The sequence below is a fragment of the Triticum dicoccoides genome, chromosome 4B (genome assembly GCF_002162155.2).
Source record: "Triticum dicoccoides isolate Atlit2015 ecotype Zavitan chromosome 4B, WEW_v2.0, whole genome shotgun sequence".
NCBI lineage: Eukaryota > Viridiplantae > Streptophyta > Magnoliopsida > Poales > Poaceae > Triticum > Triticum dicoccoides.
The window spans coordinates 681,613,753-681,637,115 of record NC_041387.1 but is presented as its reverse complement, the minus strand read 5'-3'; the positions used below and the strand labels follow the sequence as shown (position 1 = coordinate 681,637,115).

General features: G+C 46.6%; 1 protein-coding gene across 1 annotated transcript; it reads right to left on the bottom strand.

The window, feature by feature from the left end:
* Window positions 1-4,159: 4,159 nt before the first annotated feature.
* LOC119294348 (probable glycerol-3-phosphate acyltransferase 3) lies at window positions 4,160-7,285 on the bottom strand. The gene is made up of 2 exons (XM_037572552.1): window positions 6,533-7,285; window positions 4,160-5,241 (listed from the first exon to the last, which is right to left on the bottom strand). The coding sequence occupies exons 1-2, from the start codon at window positions 7,280-7,282 to the stop codon at window positions 4,336-4,338; spliced, it is 1,656 nt and encodes a 551-aa protein (XP_037428449.1). The 5' UTR covers window positions 7,283-7,285; the 3' UTR covers window positions 4,160-4,335.
* Window positions 7,286-23,363: the final 16,078 nt, after the last annotated feature.

Sequence of the window (23,363 nt, the reverse complement as noted above, 5' to 3'; positions counted from 1 at the left end):
AACTTAGCTCGGCACTTCCCCTGCTTTTCTCCTCACTTCTTATCTTTCTCTTCGCCTTCTTCTGTCACCGCCGCCATGCTCGCCATCGTCGGCTGCGCCGAGGCCGGCGATGAGTGAAGATCCACCGCCACCATGCTAGCCATCACAGGGTGTGCTGAGGATGACTATGAATGAAGGCCCACTCCATCAATGTTTTTGGCCAAATAGGGACTGAACTGACAATTCAATTTTAATTTTTAATTGGTTTGGCAAACACGATTTGAAATTTCCCAGAATACTAGTGATCGCATGGTTGTCCTTGTGTCAAAAATTCATAATTCTATGGACACTTTTTCCGGTTCAAATTTTTGGTCAAATATGAGCTGCTGAGCTGGCGGCCTAGTCAGCTTTGACTCGGTCAAAACTGGTTGACCAGCCCAAAACCGAGCCAAGGGTTGTCTTATTAAGGATGCAATTCGGCCGGTTTCAAAGACGACGGGCTGTAAATCGTATCGACTGGTTAGTTCATTGTTGAAATGTGGACTTTTTCTCCATCTTACATCTTTTGTATCAGAGAACTGGAAGGATGCAATTCGGCCGGTTTCAAAGGTACGTGTGTGTTGTTGATCCTGCGTGATCAAAACTTAGATTTCATTGCTTCTTTTTTGATGATGTAAATCATATGGCACCCACGTGTATTGAAGATGCTCTAAGCCGGCCTCAGTCAGGCTTTCTCCTTCCTCCCGTATTATCATTGGCATCACTTTTGGTCTTTTGATTCTTGGCATGAATATGAATGCAGTGGTTCGCTTGCTTTGACCCACCGCCCGAGCGAGCAACTCGGCTGACCTCTACCGACTGGACTTGAATGCCCAAAGTACGCCCATACGTCCATAAGTGTAACCATGCATACTCCTAGTCACTCATAGCGAACTACACTGCCAAAATCACTATTTTGACGGCGTTTCTATCCAACATACCAACGCCGAGGTAGCTAGCGCTTCTATCCAACAAAAAAACGCCGAGGTAGCTCGCGTTACGTCCATAAGTATAACCATACTCCTACTAGTCACTCATAGCGAACTACACCGGCTCCGGCAGGGAGCGATTGATTACAAGCAGGCTCGCGGCAGGTGGGGTGTTGAGTAGGCTGGCAATGATCTACTACATGCGTTTCACTTGTGTAAAGACCTCGTACACACTGACGTCTTAATCGCCCACCTGCTCCGTCGGCGGCGATGGCGAGCTGGGACGTGCGTGGCCAGGGCCAGCTATAAATACCCCAGGAGTGTTCCAACATCCCTCTCCTCACCAGGATCACTCCCATTCCCATCACAGAACGTACACCTCTGCACTGCAATCCGACCGCGAGAGCGGGAGTGAAGAGTGGGTCGACGGCTATGGCGATGAGGAAGGAGCTGCTCCTGGCGGCCATGATGCTGGCGCTGGTGGTGGGAGCTGAGAGCTGAGAGCTGAGAGTGCACGCATGTTCCCTGTTATGTGGCTCCATCCATCGATGAGATGCTGGAATAAATTGTTGGGTCATGATGCATGCTGGAATAAATTCACTTTTCCTAGCTATTTACTTCTCCTCTTCGGTTTCCTCTATCCGTCACTTGCATTGCTCTAATTAAGCTTTTCAACCAAAATCACCTAAGTGCGAACCGTCCAAAAAACTCACCAAGTTACAAGATTTTATATTACTTGCGTGTTTTTACCATCTGTGGTGTGCCTTTAAATACCGTGACACGTACTCATGCGCGTTGAATTCATTTACCAACCTTTAGTTTGGTTATTTACATCCCAAGTTCAACTCCATACAAATCAAGCCCGCACCATGTTAGGGAAGGTGTCGACCTCCGGATGCTACTCCACGGCCTCCGCTTATGATGCCCAATTCATGGGGGCATTGTCACTTCATTTAAGCCTACCATTTGAAAATTTTGGGCTCAAAATTTTAGGGCACTTTAGAGTGTAGCCAGCTAGCTCCGTGGGACTAGCTGAGTAAGTGCGTCCACGCCATGAATATGGTACGCAAGCATGTTGCTATTATGTGGTTTGATCGTGTTTTGGAATAAGATGGCAATAACGATCGACGCTGCTATTTAAACTTGTTTCGAAAAATTTCCACGCAAAAAATAACTTATCTCGAAACTTTCATCAGATCGATTGAGCTGTCTCACTGCTGATCACTGTCGTATGTGCACATGCATGCCAAACCATTTTATTTTGGCCGATGTATGTATGTGATTGTGATACATGACTATGTCCTATAATAAAAGGCTCGTGGGTATAGGCATTGCTCCATGGATGAGTGTTGGGTTTTCGCGATTCCGACCTGTCTCTGGATCCATGGTAAGGGGGCGTTGTACAATGAAGTGCTGACCAACTTTACATGAAATTTGAGTATTTTTTTAGGGAAATCAATGTACTATAGTTAGGCTGAATTAGAAGTGCTAAGAAAGAAAATGTTCTTAACAAACTATCGGTGATGCTGGGCCCCAGGCAAAAAAGCCACCCAAGATGAGGTAAATGTTTACCAAACCATGAGTGATGATTCCATAGCAGTGCAGTGTATCATGCTTGCATCCATGGAGCCTAAACTTTAAAAATGTTTTGAAAATGATGGCGCTTAGGAGATAATCATGGAGCAGACAACTTTATTTTAGCACCAAGAAAGAGCCGAAAGATATGAGATATCCAATGTTTTGTTTGAATGCGAGATGAAGGAGGAATCTTCAGTGAGCCAACACTTACTCAAGTTAGCTAGGTTTTGGGAGCTAGGCACTAATCTTGTCCTTGCATCCCGTCCACGGAGCTGTAATGACTTTAACATGAACTATAACTTGAATGAAATGAACAAGAGTGTGATTGAATTGTTCAATATGCTCAAGATTGTGGAATGTGAAATACAGAAGGAAGCCAATGATGTGATGATGATGATGACCAAAACTAGTAGCTCCAAAAAGGAGGGTAATCGGGCCGAAAAAAAGGGCAAGGCCAAGGGTGTTGGTAAGACAGACACAGCTGGAAAGCCTAAATTAAAGATGATGCCTCCTCGGATGGTGAGTGTACGTATATAAGAAGACGACGATGGTCACCGTACGTATCAGGATCTCTCTCATGCGCGCATTGCTGGTAAGACAGGAACGAGTCAGCGGAGCCGCGATGAACGTTGACACCGAGCGAGGAACTTTGTAAATGGGTGAACACACCTCTATGCCGAACAACAACAATTTTCTTTAAACAGCGGTAGTTTTTCAGAACCCGGGCCCGAATTGTGGTACTTGTATGCTATTTATATTGTTTTAAACACAGCAACTGTATGTAGGTTGACTATATTGGGTAAGGTAAGTTGATTTTGTGGGAGGAGAAAGTCGGAGGAAGAAGAAAAAGAATGACAGTCGGATCTTAATCTAATGGCCAATGAAATTGATTTGCCCAAATAAATTTGGAGTCGACTTATGTGTAGCCGGTGCGGTTGTACTTTGTACACGAGGCGAGCTGGTGGCCAGACATGATCATGGCAGGTGCATGTTGAAACAACAGACGGAAATATATATGTGATGCTCAAAACTATAGGGCATCTGGATCCATGGCTTCACCGAGAGAGCGGGCAGCTAACATGCATGGATCGGACGAACTACTAGGTTGACCTCTACCTACTGGACTTGAATGCACTCGTAAGGTCGACGATCACACTTGTGAGGCTTGCCGTCTTGGCAAGCACATTCGTCTTCCCTTTAGCGAGTGTACAAACATTTCCACCTTTCCGTTTCAGTTATTGCATAGTGATGTTTGGACGTCCCCGGTTGCTAGCAACATGGGCTATTTATACTATCTGGTGATATTGGATAATTTTACTCATTATGTGTGGACCTTTCCTCTCCGTCGCAGGTCCGACGCTCTTGCCACACTCACCGCTTTTTATTCATACGTCAGCACACAGTTCGGCCGTGCTATTCTCGCCTTGCAAAGTGACAACGGCAAGGAGTTTGACAACGTCGCCGTATGCAAAATCACGAATATATTTTACTAACCGAAATTAAAGTTTGCAAACCCAATAATGCAATGTTGTATTTTCGACAAGGAAATTTATTACCGTAACCATGGCAAACTTTTTTGTTTAGACCACACAAATCTATTAGTTTAACCATGGTCAAGGCCGACCATTCAAATCTAGTACTTTAACCATGGCAAACTTTTTTGTTTAGACCCTTGAATACAGAATACAACGAGCTCCATATTGCAGCTATGAGGCGAGGAGGTGTCGTCTATGCCCCATCCTGAACAGACCGTAAGACAAAAGAGTCTAGCTTAGATATGATCGACTCATCATCGATCGGTTGTTCTTAGCTAGCTCCTCACCGCAGGAGCAATAGAGCACTTGCCGTCGTTGCCGGCAAGCATGAGGTATTTGTCCTTCCTGTTGAACATGGTGCAGCCGTATCCGAGCGCATCCCCCATCTTCCTCTGCACGAGGTTGGCCATGTCGGTGCTCGGCACCTTCCTCTCCCTGACCGCCGACGTGCTCACCCGCTCCAGAAACTGCACCGTGTAGCACATCCTCGGATTCACCATGTAGTAGAGCGAGTCCAGGAATTTGAGCCCCCCCGCGGTGGTGGCGTAGAACATGCCCGTCTCGGTGGCGAGGCCCACGGGGACCACGTCGTCGCTGAGCTCCGCGAACAGCGGGCTGAACCGGAGCAGGTACGGCTCGCGGCAGGTGGTGCCCTCGGGGGAGACGACGAGGAGGTCGCCGCTGTCCAGGAGGCGGCCCATGATGCCGGCGTCGACGTCGCGGTCTCGTGCCAGCCGCACGGTGCGGCCGATCGGCGAGAGGAGATCCGAGAAGCGGCTCAGGTTATACGACACGGCGCGCACCGGCCGGTCCAGCGCCACCGATATGTACACCGGGTCGATGAGCGTGCGGTGGTTGCACACGTACAGCTGCCCGCGCGGACGTCCTAGCTCGCCGTCGGCGCCCAGCAGCGTCGGCCGCTCGCTGGCCTTGAGGCGCCACGACATGCCGGTGGCTGCTAGGATCGGCGTGGAATATCGATATGGCACGGTGAGCGCGACGGCGAGGCGGGCGGCGCCAAGGGCTACGCCGAATGGCAACCACATGAACATGGCGAGCGTGCTGCCGGGCGTCGGCCGGAATGCGAGGCGGCCATCGTGGAACACCAGGGCCTTGGGGTACCTGCTCCTCGGCAGCGCCTGCCACGTGGCTCTGTCGTCTCGTGTCACGAGGTAGACATTCTACAATTACGGATAGAGAAGGGTAGATGTGTTAGACTACCCATAATTGAAGTAACATAGATGACACCTAAGTAAAAAAGATGATGTGATTGCTAATTAATGAGGAGAAAGACAGATTGAGTAATATAGCTGGCTACTCACACTATGATAACATCACATATACCAAGACAATATGGGTCTATAACCTAATAAATAAAGCGTTGAGCACCACACATATGTTACTTCCACTGTAGAGATAGTAACATAGACTAGTAACATATGCATGTTACTAGTCTAAGTTACTCCTCACTATGACTAGTCTTACAAGTTTGACATGCATAGCAAAAAACTTATTTCTGAAAATAAAAACAAGAGGGGCATAAAACAAAAGTAAAGCATGCATCCAACAGTACAGGTGGAACTCATTTACTACCTCCGTCTAGGTGAATAAGTCATTCGCGTAGTTCTAGGTCATCGATTTGAGCAATTAAATATGTGTTATATGTTATGAAAAGTATATCACTAGATTTTTACAAGAATGTAGTTTCTAAATATATATTTTTTGTCACATAAAATACGTATTTAGATAGTTAAATCGTTAACCTAGAACTACGCAAATGACTTATTCACCGAGACGGAGGTAGTAACACTTCTCAGCTAATACCCCCTTGCGCGCATGCATCGTCCTGATATCCAACCTTGACCAAAAAGTAATACTAGTATAACCAATCAAAAACGGGTTAATGCGAAAAAAATTATATCCTCATATCCCTCCATTCACTATTATAAGATGTTCTATTAACTTTTTTCTTCTAAAAGGGATGTTTGAAGACACATTTTAGTGTATTCGTTCGCTCATTTCAGTTTGTATACGGTCTATATTTATGTAAATAAATATTTTGTATAATAGTAAATCGAAGGAGTAATATTATTGATCAAATTTACGACAATTTAAATTTTAAGATGTGTGTACGTCTCATTCATTAGAATGGAGTATCCAGCTGCCATGCAACTTAATGTTAGGGGGTATCTGCGTGCACTTGCGCACGCGCATGAGTGCCTTATTATGGCCGTGGTTATATGTAATTAATTGATCTTAATCAAGCTTTCCAGCCGTTTGATTAAAATTGGACGGCTAGGGCGCGTCCTTCTTTCTCCTGCCTCCATTCTCCCCCTCTTCTTGTTTTTTCTCCCTTCTGCCCCCTCTACTCTAGCCACTCACGTAGAGTTATAGGGCTCGAGCTAGCTGTAGAGTTAGAATAAAAAAAAGAGAGCTAGCTGTAGAGTTAGAGGTTATGTGACGTAGCACTACCTTGCAACAGCGCGAGAGAGGATGCTGGAGAAACTGGAGCGAGCCAGAGAATCCCACGGCATCATTACCGTCTAACATGATATTCTCCTCCTCCTCCTCCAACATCACCGTGTCTTCTTCCTCCATTAGACCGGTGTAAAACCCCCAGAGCACCTTCATCTCCTTCCCGACGACCGCCTCCGCGCCGAGGTACTCCTTGAGAAACCCCTCTACCATCAGCCTCGGCAACTTCCTCGCCACGCACACCCTCCGCCCGCTGGCGGCACCACTCATCCTCATCGTCTCGAAGCCTTCCGCGGCCACGTCCTCCATGAGCCACTTGGGCAGCACGGCGCGGCCAGCGAGGAACGGGCCCGCGCGCAACCCGCTGAAGGCCGCCATAGCCATCAACCTCACGGCCGCGTCGCTGTCGCGGCCCACGCAGAAGATGATTGGGTAGAGCAGGAGAAGTACGAGGCCCCGTAGGTACCCTCCGGCCTCCAGCGCCACGAGCATGAAGTAGGGGAAGGGGGAGGACGACGACGGAAGGAGGAGACCGTCGTCGACGTCAAGGACGAGGGTTCGCCCGGCGGCGAGCTTCTCTGCCATGGAAGGATGAGATGACCTGCCGTGGTGGTGCAGCGAGGAAGGGTGCGGTATCGATTCGGATTTGGTCACGGCGGTGGCGGTGGCTCGGGTGGAGATCGGAGGCCGAGTCCCGAGCACGGCGGAGAAGAGGCTCTGCTTCTTGGCCATGCTGAATAGATGCATGCTAGCTAGCTAGCTTGTCGTAGCGATACATCAGTTGCACCTAGCACATATAGGATGAGGGTGGCAGTAACGACTAACTACTTTCAGCTGATGTTGTGCTGATATCATGCATTGTCAAAACTGTGTCGTGCTGGTGGGTGGGATACATGCCAAACGTTCTTTCGGTACAACTAAGGTTACCACAAACTAAGCGGAGCTAGGGCTAACTACCTTGAATGACGCACTTCGATGATCTTTTTTGTACTTTCTAAGAAAAAATTACAAGGGTCTGTTAGACTGTATATGTACGTAGACTTGTATATACACCTTGTATATTGTACCCTTTGGTACTTATATATAATGAGATAGCCGCACCCCTTGAGGTGTCGAGCAGTCCACCAAAATATTTATTTAACATGGTATCAGATTAGGTTACGATGTCATCCGCTTCCGCCGCCGCCACCGCCGCCGCTGCCGCACCGACCACCGTTGTCGCTCCCGCCGCTGACCCGGCGCTGGCCCTTGCCTCACCGTTCCTTGCCTCGCGGCCCCTCGCGATGGCCTACGGTGCCTCTGCGTCTTCGTCATCTCCAGGCGAGCCGATCTCCCAAGCCGCCGGGGTGGACCCTTCCACGAGCAGCGCCCCTGCCCCTGTCCATGGCGGGCCGCCACCGTCGTCGTCCCATCCGGCTCCGCCCTACGGGGCTCCGCCGCCGCAGGGCTCCTCCATTGCCCTGCCACCAGGTTACGGGGCGCCGCCGCCGCCGGAACCCTACGCCGCCCCGCCTCCCGGCTACGGGGCGCCTCCGTCACTGCCGCCGTCCTACTACGGCCCGCCGCCGGCCGGATACGGCGCCCCGCCGCCACCCTACGCCGCGCCCCCGACGCATCACTACCCGGCGTCGCCCCTGCCCTACTCGGCGCTGCCTCAACCCGGCGCGGCGTCGCATGGGGTTGCGGCTGCCTCGCTGTACGGGGCTCCGGGCGCATCCCCAGGGCACTACCCGCCCTACTCGGCACCTTCCGGGGCGGCGCCCTCGCTGGGCCACTACGCACCGCCGCACGCTCCTACCGATCTGACTGCGATGCCGGCGCCGTTCTACTTCTCGCACCTGTTGCCGGTGAAACTCACGCCGGACAACTACTTGTCCTGGCGTGCTCAGGTGATGCCTCTTCTGCGGAGCCGCTACCTGGAAGGCTATGTTGACGGATCCATCCCGTGTCCGCCTCCTCATCACCCGGCCTATCACACCTGGGTGGCCCAGGATCAGGCCATCCTCTCCGCCATCCAGTCCTCGCTCACCCCGAGTGTCTCGTCGCTGGTCATCTTCGCCGCTACGTCCCGAGAGGCGTGGGCGGCCCTTCACACCAGCTTCGCCTCTCAGTCTCAGGCGCGTGCTCACTCTATACGCACTGAGCTGGGCGAGACTAAGCTTGGTGACCTCAGCATCACGGACTACTTCAACAAGATGCGGGGTCTCGCCGACACGTTGGCCTCTGTTGGCCAGCCACTGCAGGATGAGGAGTTCACCACTTTCGTGCTCAACGGGCTTGATGATGACTATGACAACCTCGTTGAGAACGTCCATGGCCGTGATGATCCGCTCCCACCTCGGGAGCTCTATGCACGCCTACTCGGTCGTGAACAGCGCATCAAGGCGCGCCGCGCCACCCCTGGTTTCGCCTCCGCCAATGCGGCCACTCGTGGCAAAACCCCCCGGGCGCCATCTTCAGGGGGTAGGCCGGCGCCATCTTCACAGCCGGCCTCGCGGGGCAATGCTCCGAACATCACGGGTGGTAATCGGCCGGTGGCATGTTGCTCTTCCTGCGGAGCTCCGCAGGCCTGTCAGCTCTGTGGCATTGAGCGCCACGTTGCGTCTCGCTGTCATCGTCGTTACAAGCAAGACTTCCTAGGCCTCGGCAACAATGGCAAAGGGAATGAAAAGCAAGCCGCGGCCGCCGTGACGGGTCCTGACCATGGCCGCACTCCGTCTTACTCCATTGATCCTACATGGTACATGGACACGGGCGCTACGAACCACCTCACCAACGACATGGGCAAGCTCTCCACTCAGGAGCCGTATCGTGGCCATGATCAGGTGCACACCGCTAATGGAGCAGGTATGCGCATCTCTCATGTTGGTCAGGCATCACTTCTTGCACACAATTCACGAAAACTGCATCTTTCTAATGTTCTTCGTATTCCCACTGCCTCACGTAGTTTGTTATCTGTTCCACAACTTACTCGTGATAATAATGTCCTTGCCGAGTTTCACCCTTTTCGTTTCTTTATCAAGGATCGGGACACGAGGGCCGTTCTGCTTAGCGGTCGTCTTCGCGGTGGCCTGTACGCACTTGACGCGCCCACCGCACCTCCTATGCAGTTTTCTCCACAAGGCCTCAGTGGTGTTCGTGTGTCTCCTACACATTGGCATGCGCGCCTTGGTCATCCTGCTGCTCCTATAGCTCGTCATGTGTTACATCGCCATGAGCTACCAGTTGTGTCAAATAAAACTGCTGAAACTATTTGTGATGCCTGTCAGCAGGGCAAGAGTCACCAACTTCCGTTTTCAGAGTCTAGTCGTGTTGTGAAACATCCTCTTGAGCTTGTTTTTTCCGATGTCTGGGGTCATGCCCAAACGTCTGTTAGTGGACACAATTATTATGTCAGTTTCATTGATGCTTACAGTCGGTTTACTTGGCTTTATCTTATTAAGAAAAAGTCTGATGTGTTTGATGTTTTTCTACAGTTTCAAGCACACGTTGAGCGTCTCCTTAGTCAGAAAATTATTCATGTTCAAACCGACTGGGGGGGTGAATATCATCATCTCAACTTGTTCTTTAACAAACTTGGGATCACACATCGTGTGTCTTGTCCTCATACACATGAGCAGAATGGGGCTGCTGAACGTAAGCATCGTCATCTTGTAGAAACTGGCATTACTTTATTAGCTCATGCCTCCGTTCCTTTTAGGTTCTGGAGTAATGCTTTTTCCACTGCCTGTTTTTTGATCAATAGGCTGCCCTCACGACTACTAAATATGAAAACTCCACTTGAACTCTTGCTCAATGAACTTCCAGACTACACCTTTCTCAAAGTTTTTGGGTGTGCTTGTTGGCCACATTTGCGTCCGTATAACAAACATAAGCTAGAGTTTCGGTCGAAAAAGTGTGTTTTTCTTGGCTATAGTTCCCTTCACAAAGGGTACAAATGCCTACATCCCACCAATCGCGTTTACATCTCTCGTGACGTTGTGTTTGATGAGAATGTGTTTCCTTTTCGTGCACTTCCGAACAACTCTACCACTCCTCCACCGGATGTTTCCTCTTCACACCTTCGCCTGGTCAATTTGTAGATGTTGCATATGCTCCTGCGTTGCTTCCTAATCATGCTGCAGGTGTTGGACGTGGTGCTCGTCTTGAGCTCCTTGAGGAACAGCCGCCGCCGGCAGCCCTGGACCTGGACGTCGGTCCTCTGCATGGGGCATGCATACCGGGTGGCGCCTGCCTACCCGCCGGGGCTCCACCCGCGGCCACCACCCGGGCGTCGCTCCCGCCCCCCTCGCGGGCTTCCCCCGAGCCGGCCGCTGTCTTGGCGCGGGCATCTCCTGAGCCGGCCGCTGCCTCGGGGCGGGCCTCCCCCGAGCCGGCTGCCTTCTCGCCTGAATCAGGCGCTTCTGCACGGGGGCTGGGTCTGGCTCCATATGGGCCGGTCTCGCCGGCCCCAACGCCGCCTGGCTCCGGTGTGAGCTCAGGCGCGGGCTCCATGCCGCCCGGCTCTCCTACATCACCAGGCTCGGGTGGCTCGGCCTCTCCTCTGTCGCCACCCGAGTCTAGTCCGGTGTTGCCGCCACCTGCTGCTGCTCCTCGAGCCCGCACACGCAGCCAGACAGGAGTGTTCCAGCCAAAAATCCGTACCGATGGGACTGTCGCGTGGCTCGCTGCTTGTATGGCTCATGCTGTGGAGGATCCTACTGCTGAGCCTCGTCATTTTCAGGCTGCCCTGAGCATTCCTCACTGGCGTGCTGCGATGGAACAGGAGTTTCAGGCGTTATTGCAGAATGACACATGGCAGCTTGTTCCTCCAGTATCTGGGATCAACATTATTGATTCCAAATGGGTGTTTAAAGTCAAGAGGCATGCTGATGGCTCCATTGAACGCTACAAAGCGAGGCTCGTTGCTAAGGGTTTCAAACAGAGGTATGGTCTTGATTATGCAGACACATTCAGTCCGGTTATCAAGACCACTACTATTCGTCTGCTGTTGTCCCTTGCTGTTACTCGAGGATGGTTCCTTCGTCAACTTGATGTGCAGAATGCTTTCTTGCATGGAGTTTTGGAGGAGGAGGTTTATATGCGGCAGCCCCCAGGGTTTGTGGATCCTGACCGCCCTCACCATCTCTGTCGTCTTGTCAAGGCGCTATATGGACTCAAACAGGCTCCCCGTGCATGGCACGCACGTCTTGGATCTGTTTTGCGGGCGCTTGGTTTCATCCCCTCCACTGCTGACACATCACTGTTTCTGCTTCAGCGACCTGAGGTTACGATGTACTTGCTGGTCTATGTTGATGATATCATCCTCATCAGTTCCTCAGATGCTGCTGCCGATCGTCTTGTTGCTGCTTTGAGTGGTGATTTTGCTGTCAAGGACCTTGGTGCTCTACACTTCTTCCTTGGCTTGGAGGTTTCACGGTCTTCTGCTGGGTTAACTCTTTCTCAGAAGAAGTACGCTCTTGACCTGTTACGTCGTGCTGGTATGTTGAAGTGTAAACCTTCCAGTACTCCGATGTCTGCCATTGATCGGTTGTCTGCTCTTGATGGAGATCCTCTTTCACCTGATGATGCCACTGAGTACCGCAGTCTTGTTGGAGGTCTGCAGTATCTTACTATCACCAGACCAGATGTCTCTTATGCAGTCAACCGTGTCTGTCAGTTTCTCCATGCACCCAGGACTTCTCATTGGCCAGCTGTGAAGCGTATCCTGCGTTATGTCTGTCTCACTGCTTCTCATGGTTTGCTCCTCCAACCTGCGCCATCTTCTGAGATCTCAGCCTTCTTCGATGCAGACTGGGCTGGTAGTCCTGATGACCGGCGATCCACGGGGGGGGTATGCAGTGTTTCTTGGTTCTAACTTGGTTGCTTGGAATGCTCGCAAGCAGGCTACGGTGTCTCGCAGCAGCACGGAAGCTGAGTACAAAGCAGTGGCTGATGCGACAGCTGAGATCATTTGGATCCAGTCCTTGTTGCGTGAGTTGAGAGTCTCTTCAGCTCATCCTCCAGTACTTTGGTGTGACAATATTGGTGCTACATACTTGTCATCTAATCCTGTGTTTCATGCTCGGACGAAACATATTGAGGTTGACTATCACTTTGTTCGAGAACGAGTTGCACAGAAGCTACTTAGCATCAAGTTCATCTCATCAAAGGATCAACTTGCTGACATCTTCACGAAGCCTCTTCCTCAACCACAGTTTGTAGGTTGTAGGCACAATCTTAACTTAGTTTGTACTTCGGGTCACAGTTAAGATTGAGGGAGGGTGTTAGACTGTATATGTACGTAGACTTGTATATACACCTTGTATATTGTACCCTTTGGTACTTATATATAATGAGATAGCCGCACCCCTTGAGGTGTCGAGCAGTCCACCAGAATATTTATTTAACAGGGTCATCATTACTTTTTTTTTCCGACAAAGGGTGAATTTTATTTACTTATAATAATGCATCAAGAGAATACAAAACACAACGAGCAAACACTTGATCTCTGCATAGTTAGGACGCGCACAACCAACATCAACTCTTACATAAACATGCCAATGACTAGCAAAGTCATATTAGACCAAAACTATGCGTAGGCGAGGAAAAAAGAAAAAGCTCCAAGCGTCGTCGTCATATCCACACCAACAAACTGTAGTAATGACCATACCTACACCAACCATTTCATGACACCGCAAGGAAGACGCAGAGCAATACTTTCAGGAAGGGAGCGAAACTCAAGCGTCATCGTCAGCGGATCCAACCACCAAAGCCAGACTCTAGCTTTTCACCCTGAAAAATCAATCCATTGATAATGACTTTGGTGGTTGGATCTGCTGACGATGACGCTTGAGTTTCGCTCCATAGACGACGAAGTAAAAAAATATACGTTGTAAAAAAACATCGCCATTGCCAGGTATAACCAGCTAAAGTTAGACCTAGGCTTTTGCCCCAGAGCTTGAGATTGGGTGCTTGAGTAGCACCACCATCAAAGTCACTCAATTGTTGTCACCATCACTTTTTTCACAATCCTAGCAGCTACATGCAATGCGACCATCACCGCTGCACGACCGACCATCTGCGTAAACCCTCGTCCACAATTAGCATCTCATCGCCGAAATCAACCATTGAATCTTGAGAGATGAAGACTCCTGAAGATTTTTCGATGACCACATGCGTCATGGAGTCATAGGAGTTAACTGTAGCACAATCTGTAGTCACCACCACTCGGCCGACCAGATCTGGATCACCACTACCAAGCCATTGACCACGTGAAAGGCAAGTACCTAGCTATCGCGGTCCACCTCCCAGTAGAAAGGTCGATGCATAAACCATGGCGGAGTGCACGGATCCATGCCGGAGGCCATCAGAGGCGCAAGCAACCACGGGTTCCATGTGCTGGAGCACCGGATCTAGGCCGCTTACCACCCGGGGCACAGCCGCACACCGACAACGTACCTTGCATAAGCGACGAAGTGGAGGGGGCGCGCTGGGCCGGGCAAGCGCACAGGCACCCGCCACCGCATGGGGCTTTGCCCTGGCGGCGTCGGCCAGCGATAGCGGGGTAGAACGACGGCTTTGGAGACTAGAGCGGCGGTGGCGGAGGAGCCGCCCGAGTCGTTCCAGTGAATGACGTGGGGGCCATCATTACTAGGCCTAGGCTATAGCTCCACTTGCCATAGGCCTGTCTCTGCCCCTGCAAACTGCCATCTTAATACCTTTCTGTTATAAGTTGGCATATGGTTATCTTAACAACTATTGGCCGATTACGATAGGTAACTAAAAAAGTGCCGTCTAATTAATAGCTTGTAATTAATTGATGTTATGCATATCATTAATTGGCTCGCCGACTACTTAATTGCTACCTCCTTATATATATAATATATATACATACGAAGGTACTGCCTCCGTCTAGGTGAATAAGTCATTCGCGTAGTTCTAGGTCATCGATTTGAGGAATTAAATATGTGTTATATGTCATGAAAAGTATATCACTAGATTTCTACAAGGATGTAGTTTCTATATATATATTTTTTGTTACATATAATACATATTTAGATAGTTAAATCGTCAACCTAGAAGTACGCGAATGACTTATTCACCGAGACGGAGGTAGTAGTAAAAGATTGTCATGGAAAAAGATGTTATAAGATATTTTTGTTATATCTTTCTGTTATAAGATATTTTTGCAATTTAATTTGAACTGCAAAAACGTCTTATGGGAGAAACAAATTTGCAACTATAGAGAAACTTGAATAGTAACTTTTATATAGTATTGATTTTTTAATTGTCCAGAATACCACATGAATCATTTTTTTGCGAAACTTCTCACATGAGTATAACACCTGGCCATATTTGTTACAAAATGGTCTAACTTTTATTTTATTTTCTATTTTTAATTGTTTTCGCAAGTTGGATATGTGTGCACACGGGGAGTCAGCTTCCCTAAACATCAGTTGTCATCATCCGTACGCCAAAACGCTGTTAGAATAAATCCGAGCCACACCGTCGATCATCCGAGGACCAAGCAATCACACGAGCACGACACCGAGATTTGTTAACGAGGTTCACCAATATGGCTACATCCCCAGGGCCTGACTATGGGCAGTCCTCCCCATCATGACACCGCTACAATACCGCACCCGGTCGCCCTAGACGCCGGCACATGCCGCCGGCTTCCCCTGCGTTCCGGTGATATTATGTTGGCATAGGTTACATCGTGTGTCTACCCCCACTATATATGAGAGAGCTATGATACAAGTGTCCTACTAGGACACGACTCTATATCCTATATAAAAACAGTACAACTACAAGTCCAACTGTAACCTACCTTGTACACTATATTCGACAAAACTCTAACAAACTCCACCTTGGCGAATATTCTCCACCATCTTGAATTTGTCCATGTGTCAAACTTCCATGTACATTGGACTTGAGCTTATCCCATGAGTACCGCTGCTACTCCAAAGACTCCATATGACTCCACCTGCAACTTGTAGTCCCTTCTTTTCTTGACCACAGTCAACACTTGAACAAAAATTAAGTTCCTTGTTACTCTAGTTTATGCTCCCAACTTCCAGTGTATCAGTCCAACGCCATCACACATTGATCACTGACCTGCGTGAAAAATGAACAACTCACATATTAGGCGTCACACGTAAATTCAGGGTTGTTGGTACCATCATCTTGGCGGTGCCGATTTGACGATCCCATTCGAGCAAGCGACCCTGCACACGCACATGTTTTTTCTTTTTTCTTTTCCTTTCTTTTATCCCGACGCTCACATGCAGCTATGCATGCGAGGCCTCAAACACACACACTCCTTTCGGCTCGCTTCGGTGCTTGTAGTCGTCGCTAGGTGGTCTACGAATCTAGATGTAATTTTTATTTCTGGTATTCGTTGTACTGCCATGATTGAAGATGAATAGATTGAAAGTTTTTCCGCAAAAAAAAAAAAACTTTCGATCGTGAGTTTGGCGCTTAAAGTTTTTCCTCTTATATGGTCTAATAATATCAATCTGTGTAGTGGTGCTGAAAGATGACTTGCTTGGTTTTTTTATCATGGTCCTCTTATTTTCTGAACAATCAGTGCGAAACTACAAATTGGACATTCAAAAGTATAAAACATAATGTATATGAGGCAAGGGCTGAAAGATGCATACCCAGTTATCATGTTGACAATTGTATTTATCTTGTCCTGAAATATTATCATAAATCCATCAAACCTGGGATTTTAGCTTCCTACATTTCTTAAATATAATCATGGTGTAAATTTTTGTACTGACTACCTTTAAACTTTGAATCTCGAGCTCTGAATGAGATTATAAATACTTTTTTTTATGTTGCTTAGCGGATCATATGTGTTTTTCTGGAACACAACTGGATCGTAAATTTTATGAGGGTATGCTTGCACTAATTCGTGAAGTTTGATTCAGATATATTGCCATGAAAACCTTCCTTCTTTCTGAGAATTACCAAGTGGCTAGTTACAAGTTAACAGCGGGTAATTGTGTGGCATCTTTCCATGTATGATCAGAGTAATGTTGTTGTGGAATACAAACTATAAACTGGAAATTTTCCCATATGGGATATGATGGCATTTGGCCCTGCTCTCTTGTAGCTTTTTAGAACAAAAACTATATTGATGTAGCAGATCCATTATTTGATCTCTGAGCGTGTGTAACATTTGATTATTGTTGTGCCAGCCATTTGCCTTGTTAGTCCATTTGATATTTTGGTGCTTAAAGTGGCAAAGCAAACATATTATCTTCTTTTGCAGAAAAAGAACATTCTGATGCTTAATTATCTTGATACTGATCGCTTCTCTGTCTCCTCTAAAACAGGAATGCCATATGAGGAAGGACTATATCAAGAAGCTTTTGGATGGCCAGTGACATTTAGGGCCTCTTCAAGGAATAGCAGAGAGCTGCACTGCCTGATTAGCAGTTGTAACTGCGTCCACTGTAATCTGCATGGGATTAATTAGTCCTATCCTTTGTATGCATGTTTAGCAGTTTGATTCGGATATATTGCGGCCACTGTAACCGCGCATGATAGATATTAGACCTATCCTTTGTATGCATGTTTAGTAGTTATCTCACCTGATCCGCTTGGATCGTACTGGCCTCGCCATTGCTCCACTTGTTACGGTATTTGCGGAATCTGTCTTGTTGATCCGTTCGAAGTTAGGGATGTGTTTGTAGCTCTAATGCAACAGTAAAACTGAAACGTGGGATTTGAGAACCATACTGTGCAGGAGTACAACAAGTAGGGTAAGAGAATGGTTTGTTAGTGAATGATGAACAAGCTCTGGTAAATGCATCTTATATTCCAGGGGTAAGAGTTAATTATGCGTTGATGAACTGGAGTGGTGAATAAATTCAGCACTTGATAGGTAACATATATGCATGCAGTGGTTAGTTAGACTGGACCAAAGGAATTGCAAACGGGATTCACTGTCCCAGTCAGTATCTGTTAAAGCAAGAGTGACAGTGCTGAGTGCTGACTGCAGTAACTAAATTTGCTACTGATCTCAATGCTTGCTTGGATAGCAGGTAAACAGCGGCGATTTGCTATTGGTACCAGTGTCACGATCTTCAGCGCAACAAAGTTTGCATCGATCGTCGCAGGCAGGTGTGTGGTAGTACTTGTTGGTGCTGAATCTAAATGCAAACGAAGGATGAAGGTCTTGTCGTTCCCTGCAAGTACATACGAGTACATATAAGCAAAGATGGATGATGGATTGATGGTGAATCAGGTGAAAGTACTCGTAATCAGGACGAGTCGTCGTCCTGATTCTTTGAATGGATGATCAGGCAACTGACCAGGAAATATGAAGTTTTTTTTTTCGTGTGGAGAATATTAATAATCAAAATAACTGAAATGGGTTAGCATCGGTAATCAGTTTGTTTGCAGCTACTATTTGAAGGTGATCAGTTCACATCACATGGAGCTATCCGTAATGGTACGACTCATCATGCACTAGCTAGCTAATTTCTTTTTGTTTTGTCTTGGAGAAGGATGTTCGATCGGTCAATTTGTTTATGCAATCATTTGTTTTAGAGAAAGGAGGGGAGAAAGCGAGAAGAACAGCTAATGCCCTTTTGTTTAACTCCAACTAGCTGGAGCACTAATAGTATTATATATTGTTAGTTTGTTCCAATTAGCACTGACTACCTAGCTCAATATCCAAAACTAAAAATCGTTTGATAATTCTCACAGGAAAAGGCGGCACGATGAATGACTTAATGATGTATAGTACGTACATAGGAGAAGTATCCAAGATCCTCGTGTGTGCAATGTGCGTGCAAAAAATCGTGGTATTTGGACATTCGAGGAGGTCGTGACAAGAAAAAAAAGGGCTCTAAAAGAAACTTTGAAGAAAAGCATTGTTTAGACCTGATTTTGTTTTATTGCTGTGACCTCGTCCGATGTCCAAACATCATGAAAATTTGCTCACTCTGTGCGTTCGGTTTATTCGGTTTGCATGGTTCGGTTTATACGGTTTTCCGGTTTGTACGGTATTAATACCTCAGTTTATATGGTATGATATTAAAATACGGTTCGGTTTCGGTATATACCAAATTATTTCGGTATAGTTTCGGTATATACCATAATAACCAAAGTTGACGCGAATTTGAAAATGACATACTATATTTTACAAACTTATAAATTCAAACACATACTTTTTAAATACAAACGGTATATAACTTTATATAAGTATATATGCATACCTCAATTCATGCCTTGAAAGGTTATGGACGACGTGGTTAGCATTTTTGCAAGAGAAAAATTACTACGTTACAAGAAAAAATGTATGTTCTTTGCAGGAAATTTTACTCTTATACAAGAAAAATGACTACTTGTATCGTTGTTTGCCTCAAGAAATATACATATTTTTTATTTCGGTTTATTCAGTTAACCATTCGGTTTTTCGGTATATACCATGAAAACTGAAATTCAAAACGGTATGAAAAGTTCATACCATATCGAAACCATAAACCATAAAAATCATGAATTTGGTTCGATTCGGTTTATTTTCGGTATGGTTTTTCGGGTCGGTTTTAAAATGCACAGAGTGAAAATTTGCACATACCTAAGCATCTTGCGTGCTGAAAATTTTCAAATGTTTTTCAATTTTTCTTCTAATTTACTGTTCATCAAAAGCAGATGAGCCTAGGCTCGGAGGACAAGTCCAGGCTCAGATAGCAAATTTCGCGTAGGGGAAGAGATAATCTATACTAGTAGTAGGTGTAGTATACCTAGGAGGGCTCGTCGGAGGCGACATCGAGTGACCAATGGGTTTGGGGCTGAGGTGACTAGTGCATGGAGACGGGTTTTCCGGTGGTGATGGCGGCTGAATATGGTGCTCAGGTTCATGGAGGGGCCAGCTTGCCGGAGATGTCTGTGCCGGCGAGGGCAGACGGTCATCCAAGCTGGGTGGGCAGGGGTGGAGTCCTCCTATTCAGCGACCTGCGTGGAAAACAACGCACAAACGCGCACCCCTACCTCCAGCGCATGATTTGGGCCTGCCCATGTGCGGGAAGTGGCGCCTTTTTTCTCTTATTTTCTTTATTTCCTTTTTCCTTTTCTAGTTTTTGAATCCAAAATGTTCAGGATTTCACAAATTTGAAATTGCTCTCACATTTTAATTTTTTTTCACGAGTTTGCAAGATGTTCTAGAATTCAATAAAACATGTTTAACAATTTGAGAAATGTTTGTCAATTCAAAAAATGTTAACGAATTTTAAAGAAAATTGTTCCCAAATTTAAAAAATGTTCGTCAATCAAAACTACTTCACAAATTCAATTTTTTTGTTAATGTAAAAAAATGTTCCCATATTCAGAAAACATTATCAGATTTCAAAATATGTTCACGATTGAAAAAAGTACCGCCATTTTAGAAAATATTAATAAATTCGAGAATGTTCCAGTATTCCAAAAAATGTTGCATTTTCAAAAAATTCACGAATTTGAAATTTGTTCATGAATTTTATTTTTTTTCACGATTTTGCAAACAATTCATGAATTTGAGAAATGTTCATGATTTAAAAAAGTTTTCATGAATTTAAAAAGAAATTCATGGATTAGGAAAAGGTTCATGAATTTCAAAAAGGTCCGCAAGTTTGAAGAAAAGTTCACAGATTTGGAGTGAATTGCAAAAAATCACCACATTTCAAGTTCATGTCGGATTTGCCACCACATTTCTTGGGCACCACAAAATCTATTGATTTCTTTACTAATTTTCTCAATAAACACCAATGATCGATTTGGGGCCAAGTTTGAAGAAAAGGACCATTAAGTTGAACGATGGGACCACCTGTAAGCATCGTCATCTCTCCCAAACCTTCTTCTCCTCCACGGGGGAATTCCAACGGGATGCAATGCCGCAGATCTCGTTAGCACGGGGAGGGAGAGGAGATGGATGAAGGTGGAGGGGTCAACAGGAGAGGGAGGAGGTGGGGTTGCGCTGGAGAGAATGGCGGCGGGGCGGCACCGGCCATGAGCGAGAGGAGGTGGGGCATGGGGATTTGTTTTACCAGTCAACAAACGGTTGAAGGAACCGGTGGGAGAAAAAAACTAGCCAGGCATATGGGCCGGCCCGATAGGGTGCGAGCGCCTGCAAGGATGTGCTCAATTTGTTGTTACTATCGCGGGGACCTGCTATATGGTTTCAGACGCACCTGAAGCCATGGAGCGCCCACCACCGCCCCCTTGCGCGCCCTCATGGGCCGGCCCATGTGCGGGGCCTAGAAAGCGGGAAGCCCCTTGGTTTTATTAGCCTTTTTTTTTTCTATTTTAAGTTTCTCTTTTTAAAAATAATTCGGGATCCCAAAAAAAGTTGTAAATTGCGAAATGTTCGTGAATTCAAAAGTTTTCATGATTTGACAAAATGTAGGAAAATGATAAATGCTTACGGATTAAAAAAATCCACGATTTCAGTAAAATATTTATCTATTAAAAAAATGTCTACAATTAGAAAAATGTTCATCAATTTCTAAAAAATCTTCATGAATTTCTATAAAAAATGTTCACAATATTCAAAAAATGTTCTGGAATTTCTAAATATGTTTGCAAATTTCAGTAATTTTCACGAAATTTATAAAATGTTTGCTCATTCAACAAGTCTTCATGAACTCAAAAAAAGTTTGTCAAAAACAGAAAATGTTCCTGAATTTCCAAAATTTAAAAAATGTTCACCTGTTCCAAATAATTTACGCAATTTTAAAAAATGACTTGAATTTAAAAATTGTTCAAGAATTATTATGTTTCGACGAATTTGCCAAATATGTTCATGAATTTGTTCACGATATTTTTATAATCTTCATGATTTTCTAAAAATGTTCATGATTACGAAAAAAATTCATGAATTTGAATATATGTTTGCAAATTAAAAAAGAAAAATAAATGTAAGAAGTAAAAAATGGGATATGGAAAAAGAAGAAGGAAGAAAAAGAAAAAGAAAAAGTAAAAGTAAAACAGAAAATGTTCACAAATTTAGAAACTCTTCACGATTTCGAAAAGATGTTAACATATGAAAAAGTCTGCGCAAAAAAGAAAAAGAAACTAATGAAGAAAAGTGAAAACTAAAAACAGAAAAGAAACGAAAAAAGGATAAAAAGGAAATATAAAAGAAAAAATCAAATATAAAAATAAAGAAAAACCTGAACAAAGAAAAAACGAGAAAACCGGTTTGGGATGGTTCTAGATCCTTCCCAAAACCGGTGAGGAAATATACCTAAAAATGGGCCGGCCCATACGCTGATTGAGCACACTGAAGGGCTGCGCGCCAGCCAGTGCGGAGGTAGAGGGTGGCCAGGAGATTTGGAAATAGCTTTTATACCATAGGAGAAAGGCTAAAATAATTAATTAAATAAATATATATGTACAGTAGCACAGGTAGCCCACCCTGACCAAGTTGGCTAGGTCCGCCAATGGCGACAGGTCGCTTGCGGGCAACCTGCACACCAGATAGGGGGCGCCCTATCACGGTAATTAAGCGGTAAGTACAATTCTTCCTAGGGGTGAGTGTTCCAGAAGAAACACACATTGGAGATTCGAGATCTTTTGTGCTTCATTTCAAATTTCAACAAAGAAATGGGGCAATAAGACTGTATCTCTATTCCTATAAAAAACACAGTTGATGATGATGGTGTGTCTGTCATCCATTATTTTTGACCGTTTGATCTACATTCGACGCATATGAGGCACCCTACTACACATTTGCAAGGAAACCCCTCGTTCTCATGGTCCAGATCCCTCCAGTCCCACCATATCCAATGAAGCAATCGATCATTCTGGAGAAATATGGAAGCGAACTAGCGGAGACCGGTGCCGCCGGCGCCGTCCGCCCCAACTCCTCTCTTCCACCGCAGCCTTATCGTCCGCTGCCAGATCCACCTCCACACCCCCCGTCCTCCCTACCCCATCTCCTGCGACGCCGACATCGGCAAGTACGCCGCCGGCGTTGTTCGTCCGCTGCGTCGTCTTGCCTACTCCTCTGATGCAGCAGACCCGCCGCCCGCCACCTCTCCCTCCCCACCGCCGTCTCCTCCTCCCCTACTCCGTCTCCTTCGAAGACCACGTCGGCAAGTACGCCGCGGCGCTGTCCGCCCTTCGAGTCCGCGAGGACTCTCCTGCTTCCTCATCTGAGGTTCTGATGCAGGAGCCCCGCTGCCCACCACCTCCCCTTCGTCCTCGCCGACCTCCACATACTCCGCTACGCACTGCTCATCCTCGGCGACGGCGACGGCGCCGCCACCTACTATTCCGTTCGCGCCGACGCACTCCACGGCCATCTCCTTCAAGTATCCACTGCTCCCTTAGGACCTCTATGCCTTCTACAACTGAAGCGCCACCCAGGAGCTCCACACCTGCACTATGCTCTCCTTTTGCCTCTCCTTCCCAGTCCGATGGAAGGCGCGAATATATGCCTCCTCTACTTGCCAAATGAGGTTTCAAATCGATGAGTTTTGTCAGTCTTGTTTTTATCAGTGTTCTTTGTGTTAAATACTTCAGAGTAGGTCGGTGTTCAGTTTTCATTATCGAAACTGTTACACGGACGAAAAATCATGGGCAACCTTCTTATAATGCGGTTGGTTGCTAGGCTGGGTACGAGATTCCCGCGCTGGATCTAGACGTCGTGTGCGCATCGTCAAAGATGTGTCGTCCATAGGATGGTTCTTTCATTAAAGGTAGTAACCAGGGCCTCTACATTCTGTAGTGGTTTCTTTATTTTTCAGCTTATAGCATTCCTTCTGTCCTGTTTTATGCTTATATTTTCATTTTATTCTCAAGTATCTGTTTTAGGCTTTTAGCAAGGCTCAACTTAAGGTACTATCGAAGG

What these genes read in the sequence shown, in the direction of transcription:
- LOC119294348 (XM_037572552.1), bottom strand. Translation starts at nt 7,282, where the DNA reads ATGCATCTATTCAGCATGGCCAAGAAGCAGAGCCTCTTCTCCGCCGTG. An exon ending in CTCTCTCGCGCTGTTGCAAG is followed by an intron (nt 5,242 to 6,532) that starts GTAGTGCTACGT and finishes CCGTAATTGTAG; the next exon opens with AATGTCTACCTCGTGACACG.